Genomic DNA, 18,801 nt, shown 5'->3' on the forward strand with positions numbered 1-18,801 from the left:
AAATGAAAGAAGCCAGACACAAAAGGCCACAGAGTGCATGATTGTATTTACATGAAATATCCAGAACAGGTAAATTCACAGAGAACAGATTGGTGGCTGCCAGGGGCTGGAGACACGGGGAATGAGGAGTGACTGCTTAGTGGGTATGGGGCTGGATTTTGGGGTGATGAACATGTTTACAGAACACTGTGAATAGACTAAACGCCACCAAGTTTTTTCACTTTAAAAGGGTTAATTTTATGTTATGTGAATTTTACCTCAATAAAAAAAATTTTTTTTAAGAATTGAAAAAGAAAACACATGGTAAAAGCCTTTATGAATAGCAGCCATCTGGTGACTGGGTTCTGGGCTTAGTTCTGCCACTTACTGGCCATAAGGATGGAAAGTCATTGCTCTGGGTCTCAGTTTCCTCATCTGTAAAATGATGGGGTGCACTAGACCACTAATTCTCAATCAGAATGGCCGGTATCAGTCACGTGGAGCACTGCTTCTAAATGCACAGGGCCATCCCCCCAGCTTCAGATTCTGATACGTCCAAGAAGGAAACGTGCCTCTGTTACTGTGCTGAGAACACTTACTTCAGGATTTGAATCCACCCCCCTTTTCGAGAACATCAGGCTGAAGACCACTAGCAGCCTGTGATTCTAGTACCTTCATCTATGACTGTTTATAAGATGCGTTTTGATTAAAGACAACACAGTAAATGAAGTCCATTTATTAAGAAGATAAACTCCAAACAATCACAAGTAGTTCTCTTGCGCACTTGGCAAATGCACAGGAAAAAGGTACCTTAACAGAGTCCACAGGATTTTGCTTACACTACAGAAAGAGTTTTATGGCAGTTTAATTCGAGGCTACAAAAACTATGGCTGTGACATAAACATAACATTCAAAAATAACTCAGGGTCCAAATGTCCCTGACCCAACAAATCTCTGAACTAGTCAGGTCGACACAGCCACTGGCAGGGACACAGAAAGAGAGCCTCAAAAGCAATTCAACATGACGCTGAAGCGGAGGGGGCCATCCTGAGACCTCCTAAATTCCGTGGTTAACACAGACTGACAGTGCTATCTATCTGTGGGCTCCACATGTTTTTATTTCACATAAACCTGTTACACTGTCCTAGGAGAACAAATGCGCATTAAATGAGAGAAAGATAGGACTCACTGTCTTGTACCATGAACAGGATTACAGAAAATGCAAGGCCGGATGTGGCCACGCTAATAGATTACTGACTTTTCTGACAGGCACCTCACAGGCAATGAAACGTAGCTTAAAAATACGCTGGGGTAAGCTCCGTCCTTCCCTTTGTGGTTACCACCTGGATTAGGCTTCCTGAGCTTGGTCGGTTTTTCTCTGTGATCCAGTCATGGAAGGTTCTAGAACAAAGAAGAGAAGCTTTACATTTTAAAAGGAAAAACCTGGACACATGCTTGGGCGGGTGGGGGGTGAGGGCAAAGCAGCAGCTGTAAAAAAGCCTCTAAGGCCTCATGGACACAAACCTAGGTCCCTGATGATTTCAGAACTTTATTCCTTCTAATTCCTGAGTGGCTAGATTTGGCAAGGTTTTCATTTTGCTATTTTTCTGCATTGTTGGAATCCTTTATAACACGGTGGTACGATTTTATGTGATTAAAAAGGATTTTAATTAGTTCATTCTAAGAGATAGACATGGGCACAATACTTTACACTTCGTTAGACCACTTCCCAGAATTTAAGACGAAAGAGAAAAAATTTATTATTTTTTTTGTTAACAAATATTTATGGAGCGCCCACAGCTGTGCCAAGCAATGGAAAAAGATGAAAAAACAGACTATTACAATCAAACGCGTTCGGTGTTGGAATGGGGCATTTAATAACCAACTCTGTGGGGAGGGGCAACCAACCGTGCCTGGGGAAGACGGGAGACCTCGTCTAAGGAGAGAGGAATGAAAAAGGGCACAAGGAATTCACAAGGTTTAACAAGTAGCTGATCATTTTTAAAATATTTACCCTTGGTGCTGAGTATACCATCCCCTCCCACAAACCCCAGGTGGGACCTTGGCCCTTCCTTCGTCGGAGAACTCTCAGGAGCTCCCGGGATCTTTAATGCCGATAAGTAACCTGTTGGACCACAGCTGACGTTTAGCTGTCCAGTCATTCTGGGGGTTGAACAAGTGAAGGGAAGTCACGCGGGCTCAAAAACCCAAGTGCTTCTCCAACTCCCTAAGGTACTGTCATGTGTCCTGAGCCGTCTCTGGGGGCAGGGCTCAGGGGACAGCTCTGAAGGAGACCAGTCACAGCTGGATGTGCAGAGGCATATGTGTTACTTAGGCAGGCTAATAAATGGTCTTACTTCTCCCTCCTCCTCGTCAGCCGTCTGGAGTGGGTGGGAGAAAACGCCATTCTAACCATGGACAGCCAAGAGGGTAACATGCTCACAGACGTTGCAAAGCCAACTTTATGTCAACTTGTCACGTGAGTTTTCAAATACCACAAATGGGTGAGCATGATCTCTGGGGCAAGGCATGGCTGTCCCAGCCCACCCTCTGTCAGTCGTGGCCCAGCACTGATTTACACACGTGGCCCCAGATGTTCCATCTAGGGTCCTGGGTCAACGTCTCTGTCAAGAATTGCTGGCAGTAGTGGCCTTTAAAAAGAAACTCAAATGCAAATACCATTCAAGCGTTGTTCCTTCCACAACTTCAAATTTTTTTTTCTTTTGCAAATCCAGCATTAAGCACGATACCCGGCAAAGACAGGAGTAACTATCGGGACAGTGGTTAAGACCGAGGGCTCTGCAGCCACACTGCCCGGGTCAGATCCTGGCTCTGCTGTGCGACCCTGGGCAAGTTCCTTAGGCCCACACTCCCCATGCCTCCGAGCCCCCAAACCTTAAATAAAGACGACGGCACCTCCCTCACAGACCTGCTATGAGCATTTAATAAGATCATGGTTATGAAGTGCTTAAACGGTGCCTGGCATGTAAGTGCTTGTTCCAAACACAGAAGTCCCAAATATCTCCCAATTCCATTTAAATAAGACGTAACCTCAGGCCAGAAGCAAGCTTCTTCTCAGCCCAAGCTTTAGAAACATCCTGTGCAAACAGCCGTCAAAGCGGCTCAGACACTGGCTCTGCTGGGCGAGTCCGTCCCCACTGCATGAAGGCAGGGCCTGCATCTTATTCCTCATCGTCCCCGGGCCCAGCAGAGCCCCTGGCCCGAGTGGGTGCTCAGTGAACACATGCTTAACACCCCCTTAAATAGAGGAGTGTGGGAAACTGAGATCTAGGCAAACACAAAAGAGCTCACTCTCTCTGTGACCTTCCAGTGCCACCCATACTCACAAAGGGCTGAATATGATTTCAGGGACAAAGGATGCTTCCTGTGGGTTTGTGGCTTGGCACTAATGCAGGCATGTGGGCCCAGATGTTCCACCTAGATCAGCGGCTGACTCCATACAGCCGCTCCTCTTTAACAGACAGAACACGGTTTACAGGCTCCGGGCTTACCCAGCCCTGCTATGGGTCACACACAGTGCTGAGACCTTGGTACGCACTTCCACGTCTTACCCTCCTAAAAATTATCACTGGCCCCCATTATACAGACGGGGAAACTGAGGCCTAGAGCAGTTAAACAACATGCTCAGATTGGCCAGCTGGTGGGTGGAGGAGCCAGGATTCAGGTCGGCACCATCAACCCCTCCACCCCGTGATATTGACAATGAGGTGCAAGGTGCCCTCAGAGGTCAGGCCCTCACAAACCACCCAGCTGATAAGCCAAGAGAACATGGGCCTGTCCTTTCTCCCACAAGAGGCAGAGAATGGAAGCTGCTGAGTCACTGAAATGATTGTGATACTCACTCGACTAGGAATTCCAAGGGCGTCCAGGAGCTGAAGTCGGCCTCAGGCATTGATTTCCTGTTCATCGGTGTGTCCAGGGTAACCCTGCGGAGCACACAGATAAGCGTGTCACATGTGCCTCCCCCTCAGAACAACAGCTGCCCGGTCCTCCTTGGCCAGGAAAGTACGTGGAGAGATCACACGAAGATAATCAGAGAGAGGCCAGGAAGCCGTCCACGGTTACAGAGATCACATCCCAGCCTGACTCAGCCAAGTGCTTCAGAACCCACCATTCAGGCAGACAGGAACAAAATGAAAGGGCCATGTTTTGCCTTTTTTCTAAAACAGTGTCTTTACTAAAGTAAACTGTTCTGCTGTTTATGTCTCCGTTCACTCCGTAAAATGTGGCAGACTCATTTCTCAGGCTTTCGTAAGTGTAATCATAATATTCCTTTAAATATGGGGAAAAGACAGCCTCGTCCTTCATTTTGTGGCTGTTTTCCATGAAATCTTCTAATTTTTAGCAAGGGAATACAGAATTCAGATATGTATGACTTTCCCAAGAACCTTCAGGCCTTGGAAATCATTCAAAATAGCCGTGAGACCAAGTCACAGAATCACAGAAGCCCACAAATGAATACGTGGACAGCCCAGTCCCCTAGCAGACAGACATCCTCTTTATAGGACCACAACTAAGAAACAAGCCATTTGGTCCTGGAATCCCTCCAGAAACATCTCCCCATAGTTTCCCAGATTCTTCCCCAAGCTCCCCCTCCCCCATCCCACAAACCTAATACAGTCTCTCTTCCACACCGACCTTATAATGGCTTGAAAGACAGAACTACAAATAATAAAATTAAATGTGTAAACTATTTTTTAACAAGGAGGGAGGGAGGGACGGATAGAAGAAAGGAAAGAAAACAAGAAAGACAGAGGCAAGAGAGACCCATCCCATCAGCCAAGCAACCATTCTGGAAAGCCCAGGATAATCCAAAACCTAAACAGGTATCTTCAGGGCCTCTGGTGAATTTCAGAAGCCAAGGTGACGGCACACACGCACCCCTGGTGTAGAGTGACTCTAGGACACATGTGAACTCTCAGCCGTGGGGCAGAGATGGGGGAGACTTACGGGAGCACGGCGATGGCAGCAGACCCGGACGGCATGCCGCTGTCCTTCCCGGCCAGGCTCTGGCAAAGCTGGTGAACCGCACCCTTGGCCATGCCGTAGCCAATCATCCCTGGGAAATAAGGAGAAAACATTTCAGTGACCACTGGCCGCCACTGGTATGTCCAAAGAACACCACGCCAGGGTCCAGAGGAGGCCGGGAAAAGAGAACCAGGGACGTCCATGGAGAGAAAGTGGAAGAGACATAACCTTCTATTTGCCTGGCACTTAACATTTATCACAGAAGCCATGAGGTTAATCTTATTTTTATTGCTAAGGAAACGGAGGCTCGGACAGGGTGAGTAATATGCCCAGGCTCACACACAGACTCGCACCGAGGCCAATGGAGAGGTTAAAAGCCACGCAAGAGTTCTGAACCCTTGTATCGACAACTGATTGTGAGCAGCCTGCACACACCCACCCTGGGTGCCCAATGGGTCAGCAAAACCTAGCAGTCATTTGAAGCGCAGGCTTTAGAGTCAGGCTGCGCAGGTTCAAAGCCCAGCTCTTCCACTTACCACTAAAGAAATCCAGGCGGGTTCTCAAAACCTTTCTAATCCTCAGTTATCCCATCTGTAAAATGGGGATAAAGTACTTAATTCTAGGCTCAGGACAGGGTAGGACTTCCATAAGTGTTTCCCATCAAATTAATAGAAGTGCTATGCCCTGGAGTCCAACTCCTTGTTTAAAGCATACCATCTGGGGAAATTCCTTAGCAGTCCAGGGTTAGGACTCCACGCTACCAGTGCATGGGGCACAAGTTCGATCCCTGGTCCAGGAACTAAGATCCCACAAGCCACGCAGCACAGCCAAAAAATAAAAAAATAAAGTATACCATTTGAGCAATTGTGACATATGGGCATACTAGCTACCTATTAGCCTTCCTTTCCTCCCACCAGTCAGCAAATGCTTGCTGACAGAAGTAAGGCATGCCTTTTTTTATTGAAGTAGTTGATTTACAATGTTGTGTTAATTTCTGCTGTGCAGCAAAGTAATTCAGTTATACATCTATATACATTCTTTTTTAATATTCTCTTCCATTATGGTTTATTACAGGATGTTGAATATAGTTCTCTGTGCTTCACAGTAAGACCTTGCTGTTTATCCAGTCTATATATTGAATACAATAGCTTATTAGGACAGGGTTCCGTCCGACCCCCCCAGACACATGGCAAGCGAGGTCTCTCTCCTCTCCAAAGTACCCCACAGCACCCAGCTGTAGGTGCACTAAATGCAGCTATCACAGTAACAAAGAATGGTTAATTGCTGTCAACACCCCTCCACCTTCGGAAAACCACTACTTCCAAAGGTCAGCAGCGCCCTTAAAAACCCCAGCAGGCATGCTGTTTAAAGAATAACAACTGAGGAGGCATCAGAGGTCCAGGGGGAGGTGGGGCTCACAGCTCAGCCAAGAAACCAATCACTGAACAGCTTCCACAGTAACCTCAAATTGCAAAAGAGGGTCAAGGTTTCAAAAAGTTATTTAGAAGTACAAGAAGAACATTTCACCAAACCTGGCTTCTCTGTTTAATTAGGGGCAGGAGGCCAACAATGGCAGGAAGATCTAACAGTAGTTAAAATAAACCGGTGCATGAATCTCATTCGTTCAGCCCCTGTCCCCAGCAAACTCCTAGGACTCTCTCTTCATTCCACTCAAACAGCATGAAAGCAGGGAATCAGATGTAGAAAGAAACAAGCAGCCAGCAGCCCTAATGGTTTAATTCCACAGAATTCTACACAATGCGGGTAAGGGCATCATTGGCAAAATATGGAAAAAATGCATTTCATTAAGAAGATTAAAACTGTCTTTCCAATTACAAAATGATCAGTGTAGTCCCTAAGGACTGATTTCCAAACATAAAACAGATCCTTAAATGGTAAACAAAAGTGATCACCATCACTTCGATACAGTTTACGCTCCAGTGGACAGTCTACAAATACAACCTTGGAAACAGGAGGGTGAGGGTTTTCTCAGTATCTTCCCAAGTGAAAAACTTTCTATTTTTGAACAAGTCTTCTTGGGTTTGAAGGACTCTTAAGCCTGTTCATCACCTGCTTTCACAGATTTCCCCAGATTTTTCTGGGGTCCGAATCAGTTAAAAGATTTCATGACTCAAATTTAACAACATCTAACTAACGAGCTGAAAGATGAACAAATTTATTAACATCTGAAGCAAGAGTAACTGAGCAAAAGTAAGCCTGGAGTAAATAATAATAATAGTTCACATTTACTACAGATTCTAATACCTTTTCTAAACCATTTACATCCATTAAGATGTTTACAAGTCACAACTACCATATAAAGGAGGTATTACTATTTACCTTCATTTTACAGATGACAAAACTGAGGTTCAGAGAGGTTAAGTAACTTGCCAAATATCGCACAGCAACTAAATGGCAAAACCACAATACAAAACCAACCCGTGTAGTTCCATATCCCATAGTCTTAATCAGTATCTGAAACTATAAGCAAAGAATGGTATTTACAAGCCAAAGGCAAGTAGAAGACTGTTTTGTCCTTCAGAAAAATTAGTCATTCAGTCCTAGGGTTTTTTTTCAATGTCAAGCTATTACTCATTTCTCTATTTACTTTCTAGTACCTCTGCTCTATGTCACCTTTAATAAAAATCAGATCTTAACCAAACTAGCATCTAACATATGCACAGCTTTAATCATTGCAATAGCCATGGACTTGTAAGATCACATGCTCTGAGAAACATAATAAGAAAATGAGTGGCAAGAAATTATTAATTTGTAAGAGTCTCACAGTTAAGTTAGTTACATTAAAATCAAAAAAGGTGCTCAAGGTTTCTACCACTTATTAAAGAGATCCCAAAAAAGCTCCCCCCTTTTTTTTTAAGAAGAGTTCAATGTAGGTAGTCGAGATAAGACAGTTTCTGCCTCCCTGTGCTAACTCCCTGACCCCCTGCTTAAATTCTTTTAGCCCGATCCCAAAGGGAGAGTGGTGGGTTGAATTGTGCCCCCCAGTCAAATTCAGATATTTAAGTCCTAACCCCCATACCTCAGAATGTGACTGTATTTGGAGATGGGAGTTAATTAAGTTAAAATGAGGTCATTAGGGTGGGTCCTAATCCAATACAACTGGTATACTTCTAAGAAGAGGCAATTTGGACACAGACAAACACAGAGGGAGGACAATACAAAGACACAGGGAGAAGACAGCCATCCACAAGCTAAGGAGAGAGGTCTCAGAAGAAAGCAACCCTGCTGACACCTTGATCTTGAACTTCTAGCCTCCAGAACTGTGAAAAAATACTTATGCCACCCAGTCTGTGGTACTTTGTTATGGCAACCCTAGCAAGCTAACACAGGGAGTACAAAATGCAAAGGGAACTTGGATCTGCATGATGTAACAAAAAAGCACAGAATTTTAAAATGATCAGGGTTTCAATTCAATGTACGTTTGCACCTTATTTTTTGCATAACCCAGACAAATTACTTACCCTCTCTAAGTTTTAGTTTCCCTATCTGTAAAATGAAAAAGATAATAATGACCTCTACCCCAGGATTAAATGAGAATATATAATAAGACTTACCATGTGCTGGGCACTTTGTACATATTAATACCTCTAACACCTTATAACTACTCTTCAAGGTAGATATTACTGTCACTATATTACAATTAAGGAAACTACAGCAGAAATGTCGTCAAAGAGAACAAATGATTTGTTCTAGGCCACACAGCTAGGGTGAAGAATCTACCTCAGCGTCTCTCGCTCTACAGCTCACACTATCCTTGGGACACGTGAACACAATGTGACTATTACCTAGCTGATAGCTACTGCAACACCATTCATTCCCTGGGTGCATCACAGATAAATAAACAAGATGAGGGGCTGCCAGATTACAGCAGTCCTTCACCACCGCGAACATGAGGACAATGCAAATGAAAAGATCAGGAGTTTTTCCCCTAAAAAAATCTGGGCCTAAAAGGAAGCAAATCCATCAAACTGTAAAGCACCTGAGAGGGTAAAGGGCTTTAATAGTCCTCATCTCACGGAAGTGTCCAGCAACCCCAGCGAGCAAGCGTTAGCATTCCCATTTCACAGACAGGGAAATGGAGGCTCACCCGGAGTCCCATCCAGGGCGGCCTTGGCCCCTGCCAAGGTCAGGAGGCCTCCTTCCTTGAGGTGCTTGGTGGCCAGGTGGCTGGAGATGGTCGACGTCCACATGCTCTGCTTCCACATCAGGTCACAGTTTTTAAAGAGAGCTGAGCAAAGAAACACATGAGGTGAGCATTCACAGGGAAGAAAATGACAGGTGAGCTCGACTCACGGCGCCCGACACTCCAGGAAGCCCTCACGGCCACTCTGTGCCTACAAGGAGATCTAATACAAACAGCCCAGGGCTTGCGGTCAGAGACAGGGGTTCGAATCCAGGCCACATGATCACCTGAGTCTCAACTTCCTCACCTGTAAACTGGTAAACGTCAGCCAATAAATGAGGACTGTTGACAAATATGCAGGACTGGCTTTAATTCAAACACTGTCCTACTTTATAAAGGGCATTAGATCTATAATTAGAACCTATATATCTAAGTCAGGTTTTATCTGTGATAAAAAGCTCAGGGACTATTACCATCTGGACATAAAGAGGGCTTTTATGCAGCTACATTGAAACAATGTAGAAACAATGCTGATTTCATTTTTTATGGCTGAAAGTTTAATGCCAGCTTTAAAGACTCTTTTTAAAAAAGCTGAAATAACAACCATTCTGCAGGTGTTTTAACCCTCTGGCCTTCCAGAGACGTGAAGAGGAATAAGTGGTAAGGAGTGTCACATCACCAGCTGAACAGTTGTCCCCGTCCTCCCTCACAGGACACATAGAACCCAGTGAAGCTGCACCCATGACCCAGAAAGAGAGCCCTCCTGATACAGGAGGAGGGGTCTTCAGTAGGTGACAACCAAGGTACTGCATTTCCCTGCTAAAAAGAACTACAAAAAAATAAATGAATGGACCCACATTTATCACTTCTTGTTACCAAAATACACAAAAGGCCATCAGGGTGTTTTGCCAACCTGATCACCACACAAAATACCAATTTCACATTTAAGTGTGGTTCACAGAAAATCAACTCCTTTTTAAATGGCTTTGGCTGATAAACGTAGAAGGAATGACAGAATTAGAAAACTACCATTTTCCAATCCCCAATGGGATGACTGACTCAGGTAGAGATTACCAATGGATGCTTATAAGCATTAGGTTTTGGGATTTTGGGGTTCTCAAGGTGTTTGGGAACAGGATATTCATACACGATGCCAAAGTACCATCCCATAGGTCACTTACAATTGCAAACAGAAAAATGAAGCTGTATGATGGAAATCTATCAGCCTACCACCTTAACCAAGCATGAAATTTGGCATTACTCTGGATGGAGAAGGCCACATGACATGGTAAGCTCCCTATGTGATGCAGTGTGAAGTCCACATCACTCAGGAAGCATTCTCACCTCAAAATATTTAACCTGAATCTAAGCAAGCCTCTAGACCTACCTTCCAGTTCACAGGAAATAGCAGGGACAGAGGAACAAGGTAAATGATACCTTAAAGAAACAGTCTGACAAATTCAGTGTGGGTGACAGTCTATATGAAAACTGCCCTGGACCTACCAAGTCTGTCACAGGAAAAAAAAAAACATTCTAGATTAAGAGACTAGAAACAACAATAAAATGCAGTACATAAACCCTGACTGGAACAAATTTAGAGAAAACAACTGTGAAAGATATGGAATAAACTGAGGTAATCAGAACATGAGCTGATACTATTAATCTTATAGAATCACTGTTAATTTTCTTAGGTATGAGAATGGTATTACGATAACGTGGGAGAATGGCTTCATCTTTGGAGGCGCATGTTGAAATATAGTGAAGTGTCAAATTACTTTCAAATGATCAACAACAACAAAAAAATACACAAACAGAGGACACACATGTAAGAAAGCAAGAGAATGCAAGTATAGCAAATGTTAACAAGTACTGAATCTAGACGGAGGACATAAGGGTGTGTATTGAACTGTTCTTTCCATTTTTCTGTATATCTGAAAATGTTCATAATAAAAAATGGAAAATATACTCAGCTTTAACAAAAGCTCAGTTTTGAGTCCTTTTGATCTTCAGAATGATCTCTCCATTCCAGTCACATCCCCGAACTCCCAGTAATAAGCCCTGAAAGACTGGGGTAGAAACAATGCTGATTTCATTTTGCCTCTTTTTTAAACGTCCATCTCAAGGTCCCTCTGCCCTAACCCCCTTCTATGGGAAGTTTTTTTCTTTATCTGTAAAACAGGGTGTTGATCCCTACCTCACAGCTACGGTAAAGCTTCTGGGAGACATACAGGAAAACATCTGACCTGACATATAGTATAGACCCATCCCACGCACCTGGACAAAGAGAAAAGCAAAATGACTAACTCAGAAAAGGACTCACACTTGGACTTGGCATTGCCCCCAGCCCATCCTCCAGCCACACAAAGGATCGCGTCCACCTTCTCTGCACCCAAGAGCTTTCCAACCTCAGCGGTCACCTGAAATAAAAGGGTCGGGAAGATACACAAACAGTCAGCTAAACCTCAACAGGCTGACATCTTTACAGTCACCTCCATTTATTTTTCACTTCTTTTTAAGTCAGTTCACAGTACCTGGCAATTAATACTTTGGAAATAAGATGCAGGACCAATTTATAATGGACATTTGGATAGTGAAGCTCGACTACATTTCAGTGTGATTCTTATAAAGCAACCTAGTCTTCTTCTGAACATCTAAAGGGTGGAGACATATGCATCCCTGGAATAAAACAATAAATAAAGTAGGAAAAGTTTAAAAAAAATTACCTAGGGCTTCACTGCCTACAGCTAGCCTTCTGGTATACTTCTTTGCCGACTTTCTTTGCAAATCACAGAATCATAATCTGAAATAATCAATTCTACTCTCCTTGGAATACAAGCATCCCATTAACTGCAACTCCAAGAAAAAAAAAAGCCAAAGAGAAATTATTTTTTTAAAAAAGCAATAAAAAATAGTCAATGGCAAAATGTTGGTAAATAATGAGTACATGGGGGTTCATTTTAATTCCCTATTTCTGTCTGATTAAAATGTTTAAAGTGTTGAAAACATATACATGTCCTTTTGTTACAATTTATTAAAACAAAAGTCTGACAAGACAGACAATCCTGATCATTACCCATGACCCTTTTCGATATTCTTCTGGAAGGCAGCTATGCTCACCACTATACCATATTTTTCTGGAATGGCTGAAAGGACCACAGCCTCTCAATAGCTTTGTTAAGATCCATCTTATTAAGACTTAACACAATGGTGTTAAGTGTAAATGGTATAATTCTCCCAGCAGTAACATTTCAGTCTCTGACTGCTTTCCCTAACAATTTCCGAGCCTCAAATTACTTTTTCAAGGGACTTCCCTGGAGGTCCAGTGGTTAGGACTCCACACTTTCACTACACAGGGCACGGGTTCAATCCCTGGAACTAAGATCCTGCAAACCATGAGACCCAGCCAAAAAAAAAAAAAATTACTCTTCCAAAGAGACTGCTTTGGCAATGGAAACCAATCTTTCCTCTCCATACATTCTATACCTAAAGCTTTCATTTTAAGAAGATTCCTGAATATCCCTTGGCAAGTATCTCACCTAATCCTGATTTAGCTTTTGTTGACCTTTCTCCTGTTACCCTGGTTCCCTGGCTGCCCCTCCCTTGATTTCTAAGCCATACCCTGTTGCCAAGAGCCCAGATCCCAGCTGCGGGAAATTGGATCATTTCCCCTGACCTCTGTACAGGCACACAACCTGTGCTCTCTACTTTTTAGGGAAGCATGGAGCCCTCAGCAACAATGCACCTGCTTGATTTGTTTTTTTACAACCTCTGTCTTTTATTTTTATAATAAAATTAAAACGAGGCATTTTAAAACTCCTTCCCCTTAAATTCTGCTTTCTGCCCAATAGTTTTCTAAAGATTTAGTACTTCTCTCACTTCTTCATCTTATCACTGTCATCGTGAATTTCCAATCCAGGGGGCCAATTTTACGAGTATTAGGATTGAACTTCCTCTTCTGGAGCTTTAGAAACAAAAACTGGATGTCATGTTTTTGTCCAGAAATTCTTAATTGAGTGACGGGGGGATGAGAGAGTCTCCTACAGGAGGGGTTAAAGATGTTAAAAGCTAAGCTTATAATAACGAAGGCATTTCCCAATCTTCATCGTAAAGATGCACTGTATAGTCAAGACTCAGATGCGGACAACTTCACATTCAGAAAGGGATACAGACATCAGAAACCTGCAACTAAAGGAGCAGGAGAGACACTGATTACAGAGAACCACGTCTGGAGGAGTTGCTGCTATCCAAGCCCAGGTGCCTCCCTAGCATTTGGTTTTAGTTTTCATTACTTTATTCACATGAAGCTATTTTGCTGAGAATCAACTTAAGGTACAGTTAAGAGCACAGACATCAAACCCCCACTGCCCAGGTTCAAATCCTAGCTCTGCCACCTACTAGCTTTGACCTTGAGCAAACACCAGGGACTTCTATGCCTCAGACTCCTCATTTCTAAAAGGAAGATAAAATGAGAAACTGTTTTACAGAGATTGAGTTAATGCAAATGCAAATACGGCACTTAGTATGCTGTCTAACACACAACGACGCCACGTCAAGTTTTACTATTAGGTCCATTAAAGACAATAATATCATTAAGTATGGGAAACATTGGGAGCATATTATAAAAAGTAAGGACAACAAAAATCTACATTTTGGAATAAGTCAGCTGGGTCCTTATATTCTAAACCATGATGCTTTAGGAAGAGCAAATGAGCAGTTACAGTATAGTCATAATTTATTTGGGTTTTTTGGGGGGGTTTTGCCACACTGTACAGCATGCGGGATCTTAGTTCCCCAACCAGGGATCGAACCCATGCCCCCTGCAGTGGAAGCGCAAAGTCTTAACCACTGGACTGCCAGGGAAGTCCCAGGGTTTTTTAAAAATTTTTAGATGTATGCATGTATACGTTTGGAGAAATGGACTGGAAGAAAATATAACAAAATACTAACTGCATCGTGAGAACAGAAATGATTTCCTTCTCCTTTTTGCTTTACTGTATTTTCTACATCATACATGCACTACTTTTAAAATTTTTAAAACTTGTTATAAGAAATAGCTGAGGGTTGGCATGAGAACCATATAAAGCACATCCTCATGCAGCTGGTGGGAACAGCTCTTTCAGAAAGGCAGAACCGCTTAACAGCATCTGATATTTATACCAAGATATCCATTAAATTGTTAACAGTGCTTCCTTCTGGGCGGGGGGAGTGACACTATCACAGAGAGAAAGAGGGGTATTTCACAATTTACCTATATATTTGTATAGTTTTGTTTGACTTCTTATTTTATAGTAAGCCTATAATTTTATAATTAGAAACAACCTGCTTTGTTAGTATTCTTGCTTTGAATTGAGGGAGCCCACTTTTTAGAATGTATGCTAAATAAATAGAGATAGAGATGAAGAAGTTCACCACAGTATTCTTGATAATGGTAAAAAAAGAAAACCTTGCAAAAAACTTAAATGTATAATTAAGTGCAAACTAAACAAACTGTGACCAATCCACACAAAGAAAAATTACATGTCAACACAGGTTTTATTAAGTGATCTGAATAAGTATCTAAGTTAAAGGTTAAGTTTTTAAAAAAAAGCTGACCATAACATATAAAATACGAATTCATCTCAACTTGTAAAACTAGTAACACATAGTACGCATAGGAAAGACAAGAAAATGGGCCAAAATGTGAACTAGCTAGTGAGCTAACTAGACATGAATTATGGGCTATTTATCTTTGTGGTTTTTTTCATTTTTTCCAGATTTCCCTCCATGAGCACAAATGGCTTTCATAATTAGACAAATAATACCTGAAAAAAAGGAAGAACACACAGCCGGTGGAACCCTCTCCCCAGCGTTCCCCTACCACATGCGCGGTAGGGCCTTCTCTAGACTTACCTGGTCAGCCTGCTCCGTAAACGAGTCTGTCATTTTAACCAGGACGCTGGCACTGGCCTCTTCATTCTCCACCACATCGATGCTGGCGACCCACTAGATCAAGGAGAAAACAGCTTTGGTCAAGAGACAGTCAGTTGTTAAAGATCCATGCCCAGGAACTCGGGGAGTGGAGGCACATAAGAGGCTTACATGAAAACCCCCTAGAGAAAGGATCTAGCAACCGACCTCTCGCACTCTTTGCAGGCATCTGGCTTCAGCCAGTGTACCCCTTACTGAGCCCCAGGCTAGCCCATTCTGCCCCCAAACACCTCTTCCTCTTCCACTCTCACCTCTGAAAGCCAAACCCTGATCGTGCAGAGACCCCCTAGACCAGGGGTCTGCAAATCTTTTGTGTAAAGAGCCAGAGAGTAAATATTTTAGGTTTTGCTGGCCATACAACCTCTGTTGCAACTACTCAACTCTGCTATTATAGCTGGAGAGCAGCCATAGACAACAGTAAATGAATCAATGAATGAGCGTGGCCTGTGTGCCAATTAAACTTCAGACACTGAATTATGAATTTCATATAATGTTCACATGTCACAAAATATTACTCTTCTTTTGATTTCTTTTCAACCATTTAAAAATGGAGAACTATTTCTAGCTCTTGGGCTCTATGAAAAAAGGTGCCAGGCAGGATTCAACCCACGGAGAACTGGAGTTTTCCGACCACTGTCCCAGAGCATAAAGGGATGACTGTGGGTTCGGAAATCAGATCAGGGTTTGAATCCTGGTTCTGCCCTATAGCGGCTTTCTCGTTCACCCACTCTGCAGAGGTTCCTCACCTGTAAAATGGGGGTTGTCAACAATGAACGGTGTTAGTGTGAGAATTAAATGAAATGTAAGATTCTACAGCTGCTGGCACAGGTGACACATGGTTCTTACTCAGAAAGCTCCAAGGTCCGGGAGTCTGAAGGTCCCAGAGATAAGCATCTCCACCACAAGCTTTGAAGAACACAGCATCCTTTCAAAACACTCATTACTTCTGTGTCACAGCCATGGGGGATACCGAGACAACGAAAAGGTTCTATCCCCACCCTCCTGGAGCCCCCAGGAAGGAAGGCAGAGAAAGACAAGAGAGTCACAGGTAAATCAGCTCTGCAGATTCACCAAGTCAAAGGGCCAAAGTGCCCCCACCGGGAGGAAGCACAGCCCTTGTATCTATAATGTAGGTGGATACAGGAGCCCTGTATTAAAGTTACAGGAAAGAGTAAAGGAAACTAAGAGTATGCAGGAGCACAGTGCTTGGCCTTTGGCTGGCAGTCCTTAAATGTTCCCATTGTCACCACCATCCACAGCTGCAGACCTGGGAAGATACCCCAAGACAGGTAAATGGTGGGAAGGTGATGCATTTAGAATCCTTCGAAGCATATTCCTATACCAGACTGTGAGTAAGAAGAAAAGCCTGGCACCCTTTCTCTCTGGTCCCAGCGCACCCTTGCTCAGGCTGCTGCTAAGTAAACACCCATGAAAGCTCCCCAGAGCGAGGTTCCTGAGTAAGAAACAGCTGAAGCAAGAAGAAACTGTGGGCGTGCGCGGAGCCCTGTGGCTGCTGGGGTCAGGATCCCTGACCCCGCCACAGGCTCGGCGACAACCTCGGCTCTTCCTTGCTGCTTTCTGGGGAGCGGCTACTGATTATGCAAAGTAGTAGAAGTAATCTTTGCAAAACAAAAGGCATTTGCGGGACTTCAAAGTATCACATACAACGGAAGCAAATGGAACAAAGGTATATATCAATAATATATATGTATATATCAGTAATAGGTAACATTTAAATAGCTTTTACCACGAGTCAAGCAATTTACAATTTATGCGCAACGACGCCATTCATCTCATTTAATCTTCGTAACTCCCCTAAGGGATAAATACTATTATTATCCCCATTTTACGGATGGGGAAACTCAAGTTCGCTGACGTTAAGCAATCCGTTCATGGTCATAGGGCTAGTAAACCCAGGCAAGCAGTGTGATTCCAGATCCTTCCCTCTCATTACCTCTTCCTCCGTCTCTGTTCTCTCTCGAGTCATGCCAGACTTTCCGGGCCTGGAAGAGGCCGACGGAGCAGCCGCCGCATGCCCCCGAACCTTTCTCCTTGGAGAGCAAAGGCCCTGCACCTCGGGCCCCGGGGTACGCACGCACTCGGAGACAGAACAGACGTGTAGACGTGTGCATACATGTGCAAGCACCCATGTCTGGGGGTGCTCGGGGGCCCCCAGCTTCCTTCCAGACCGCGCTCCGGCGCTGCACCGGCAGGTCCCTCTGGGCCCCAGTCACCACGGTGCCCGCCCGCAGCCCGCCGAATTACCCAGTTGCGGGCGCGGAACGCCTGCACGCATCGGGAGCCCAGCGCGCCCCTCCCGCCGTACACCAGCACCCGGCGCGTCTCGCCTGCTACCGCCGCCATCCCGCTCCTACGGCTCGGCTTCTGCTGCTCTGAAAGCCCTGAGCACGAACGTGGCGCTCCGCCCCGGCCGCCTACGCCGCCAAGAGGGACCGCGCGTCGGCAGCGCCCGGAGCCGAGCCCGCTGCCGCCGCCTAGTGCGCAGCCACCCTCGGCGAGCACGGCCGCGCCCCCTCATCCCCCGCCCGCTGCCCCGCCCCAGCCCCAAATAAACACCCAGGCACGGCGAGAAGTGATCTCCAAGTGCCATTTCATTTTAGTTTACACGACAAGCCTATGACAAGTTAGGAAACTGAAACAGGAGAGTCTCAGCCACTTGCCCAGAAGAGTAGGAATTTGAACCCAAGTCTTTAACAGGGTTCTGCCTAACCACACCTCCATTCAGCCTGGAGGAGCATGGGCTTGTTGAAGATCCGTCGATTCCCGCAGAATTTTTCGAAAGATAACTGCTTAACCCCTAAAACACCAAAAGTTGACATAGGTCCATCATTTGGGGCAGAGATAGGATGCAAAGGTATTACATGGCCTGCCTTCTCAAAGCGTGCTTCATGTTACAATAAGGATAACGAATGTTATTGGTCACTTACTAATGTGCCAAGCGCTCTCCTAAGCATTTTATAGGTATTTTGTTGTTCATTACCAGAAAAACATTTGCTATGTCAAGGTTATTGTGATGAAGACAGCTGTTGCATTTCAAAGACCTGATCTCCAGCCCCAACCCTGACATCCAGTTTTCTCAGGAGAGAAATGTCTGGAATAGCACATCCCCTGCCTACCACAAAGGGTTGCCGCACCATCAGGGGTGAGCAAGCATATGGTAAGAGCCTTTGTACACCGCACAAGCTGTGGAGACACTCTTTATTTTCATTGCGGAGAGACCACAGAAGTGAACCCCCATTAGAGGGAAGAAAACTATTTCCATCACCATGTCTCTCTGCCCTTCTGTGCTCTCCAAGTGAGATTCCCAGAACTCCTGTTGGTTAACAGGGCAACCTCCTGAACTCCCTCCAGAGCTCTGTGACCAAATAAGGAATTTCACTGCCACTTCTGCCCCACTTTGCCCCCAAAGCTACTGACAGTGACTGTTACCAGTCTCACATGACGTGAAGTTGACATTCAGCAATAGACTAAAAGTTAAATTTTTAAAGCCACAGTATAAGATAGAAATTGTGGAATATTCCATTCCTTGTGCCAGTAAATTAGAAGAAAAAGACAGATCTTCACTCTTAGGAGAGACAAAGATCCCAGCAGGGTGATGGGAGATTATTATTTGCTAACACATTAGAAAAACACTTTCCTTTCCCGTTTCAGATGACACAACAGGCAGGGGCAGGGGGGAAGGGTGGAGATAAAGGGGGGCT

The 18,801-nt window shown here is 44.3% G+C and overlaps 1 protein-coding gene across 1 annotated transcript; it reads right to left on the reverse strand.

Annotated features, from left to right (window-relative positions):
• Positions 1-700: 700 nt before the first annotated feature.
• On the reverse strand, positions 701-17,524 carry QDPR (quinoid dihydropteridine reductase). The gene is made up of 7 exons (XM_061191256.1): positions 17,345-17,524; positions 15,002-15,094; positions 11,433-11,529; positions 9,077-9,217; positions 4,951-5,059; positions 3,843-3,926; positions 701-1,380 (listed from the first exon to the last, which is right to left on the reverse strand). The coding sequence occupies exons 1-7, from the start codon at positions 17,441-17,443 to the stop codon at positions 1,275-1,277; spliced, it is 729 nt and encodes a 242-aa protein (XP_061047239.1). The 5' UTR covers positions 17,444-17,524; the 3' UTR covers positions 701-1,274.
• Between the last annotated feature and the right edge of the window lie 1,277 nt (positions 17,525-18,801).

Source organism: Eubalaena glacialis, chromosome 5 (genome assembly GCF_028564815.1).
Source record: "Eubalaena glacialis isolate mEubGla1 chromosome 5, mEubGla1.1.hap2.+ XY, whole genome shotgun sequence".
In the NCBI taxonomy this organism is placed as follows: Eukaryota; Metazoa; Chordata; class Mammalia; order Artiodactyla; family Balaenidae; genus Eubalaena; species Eubalaena glacialis.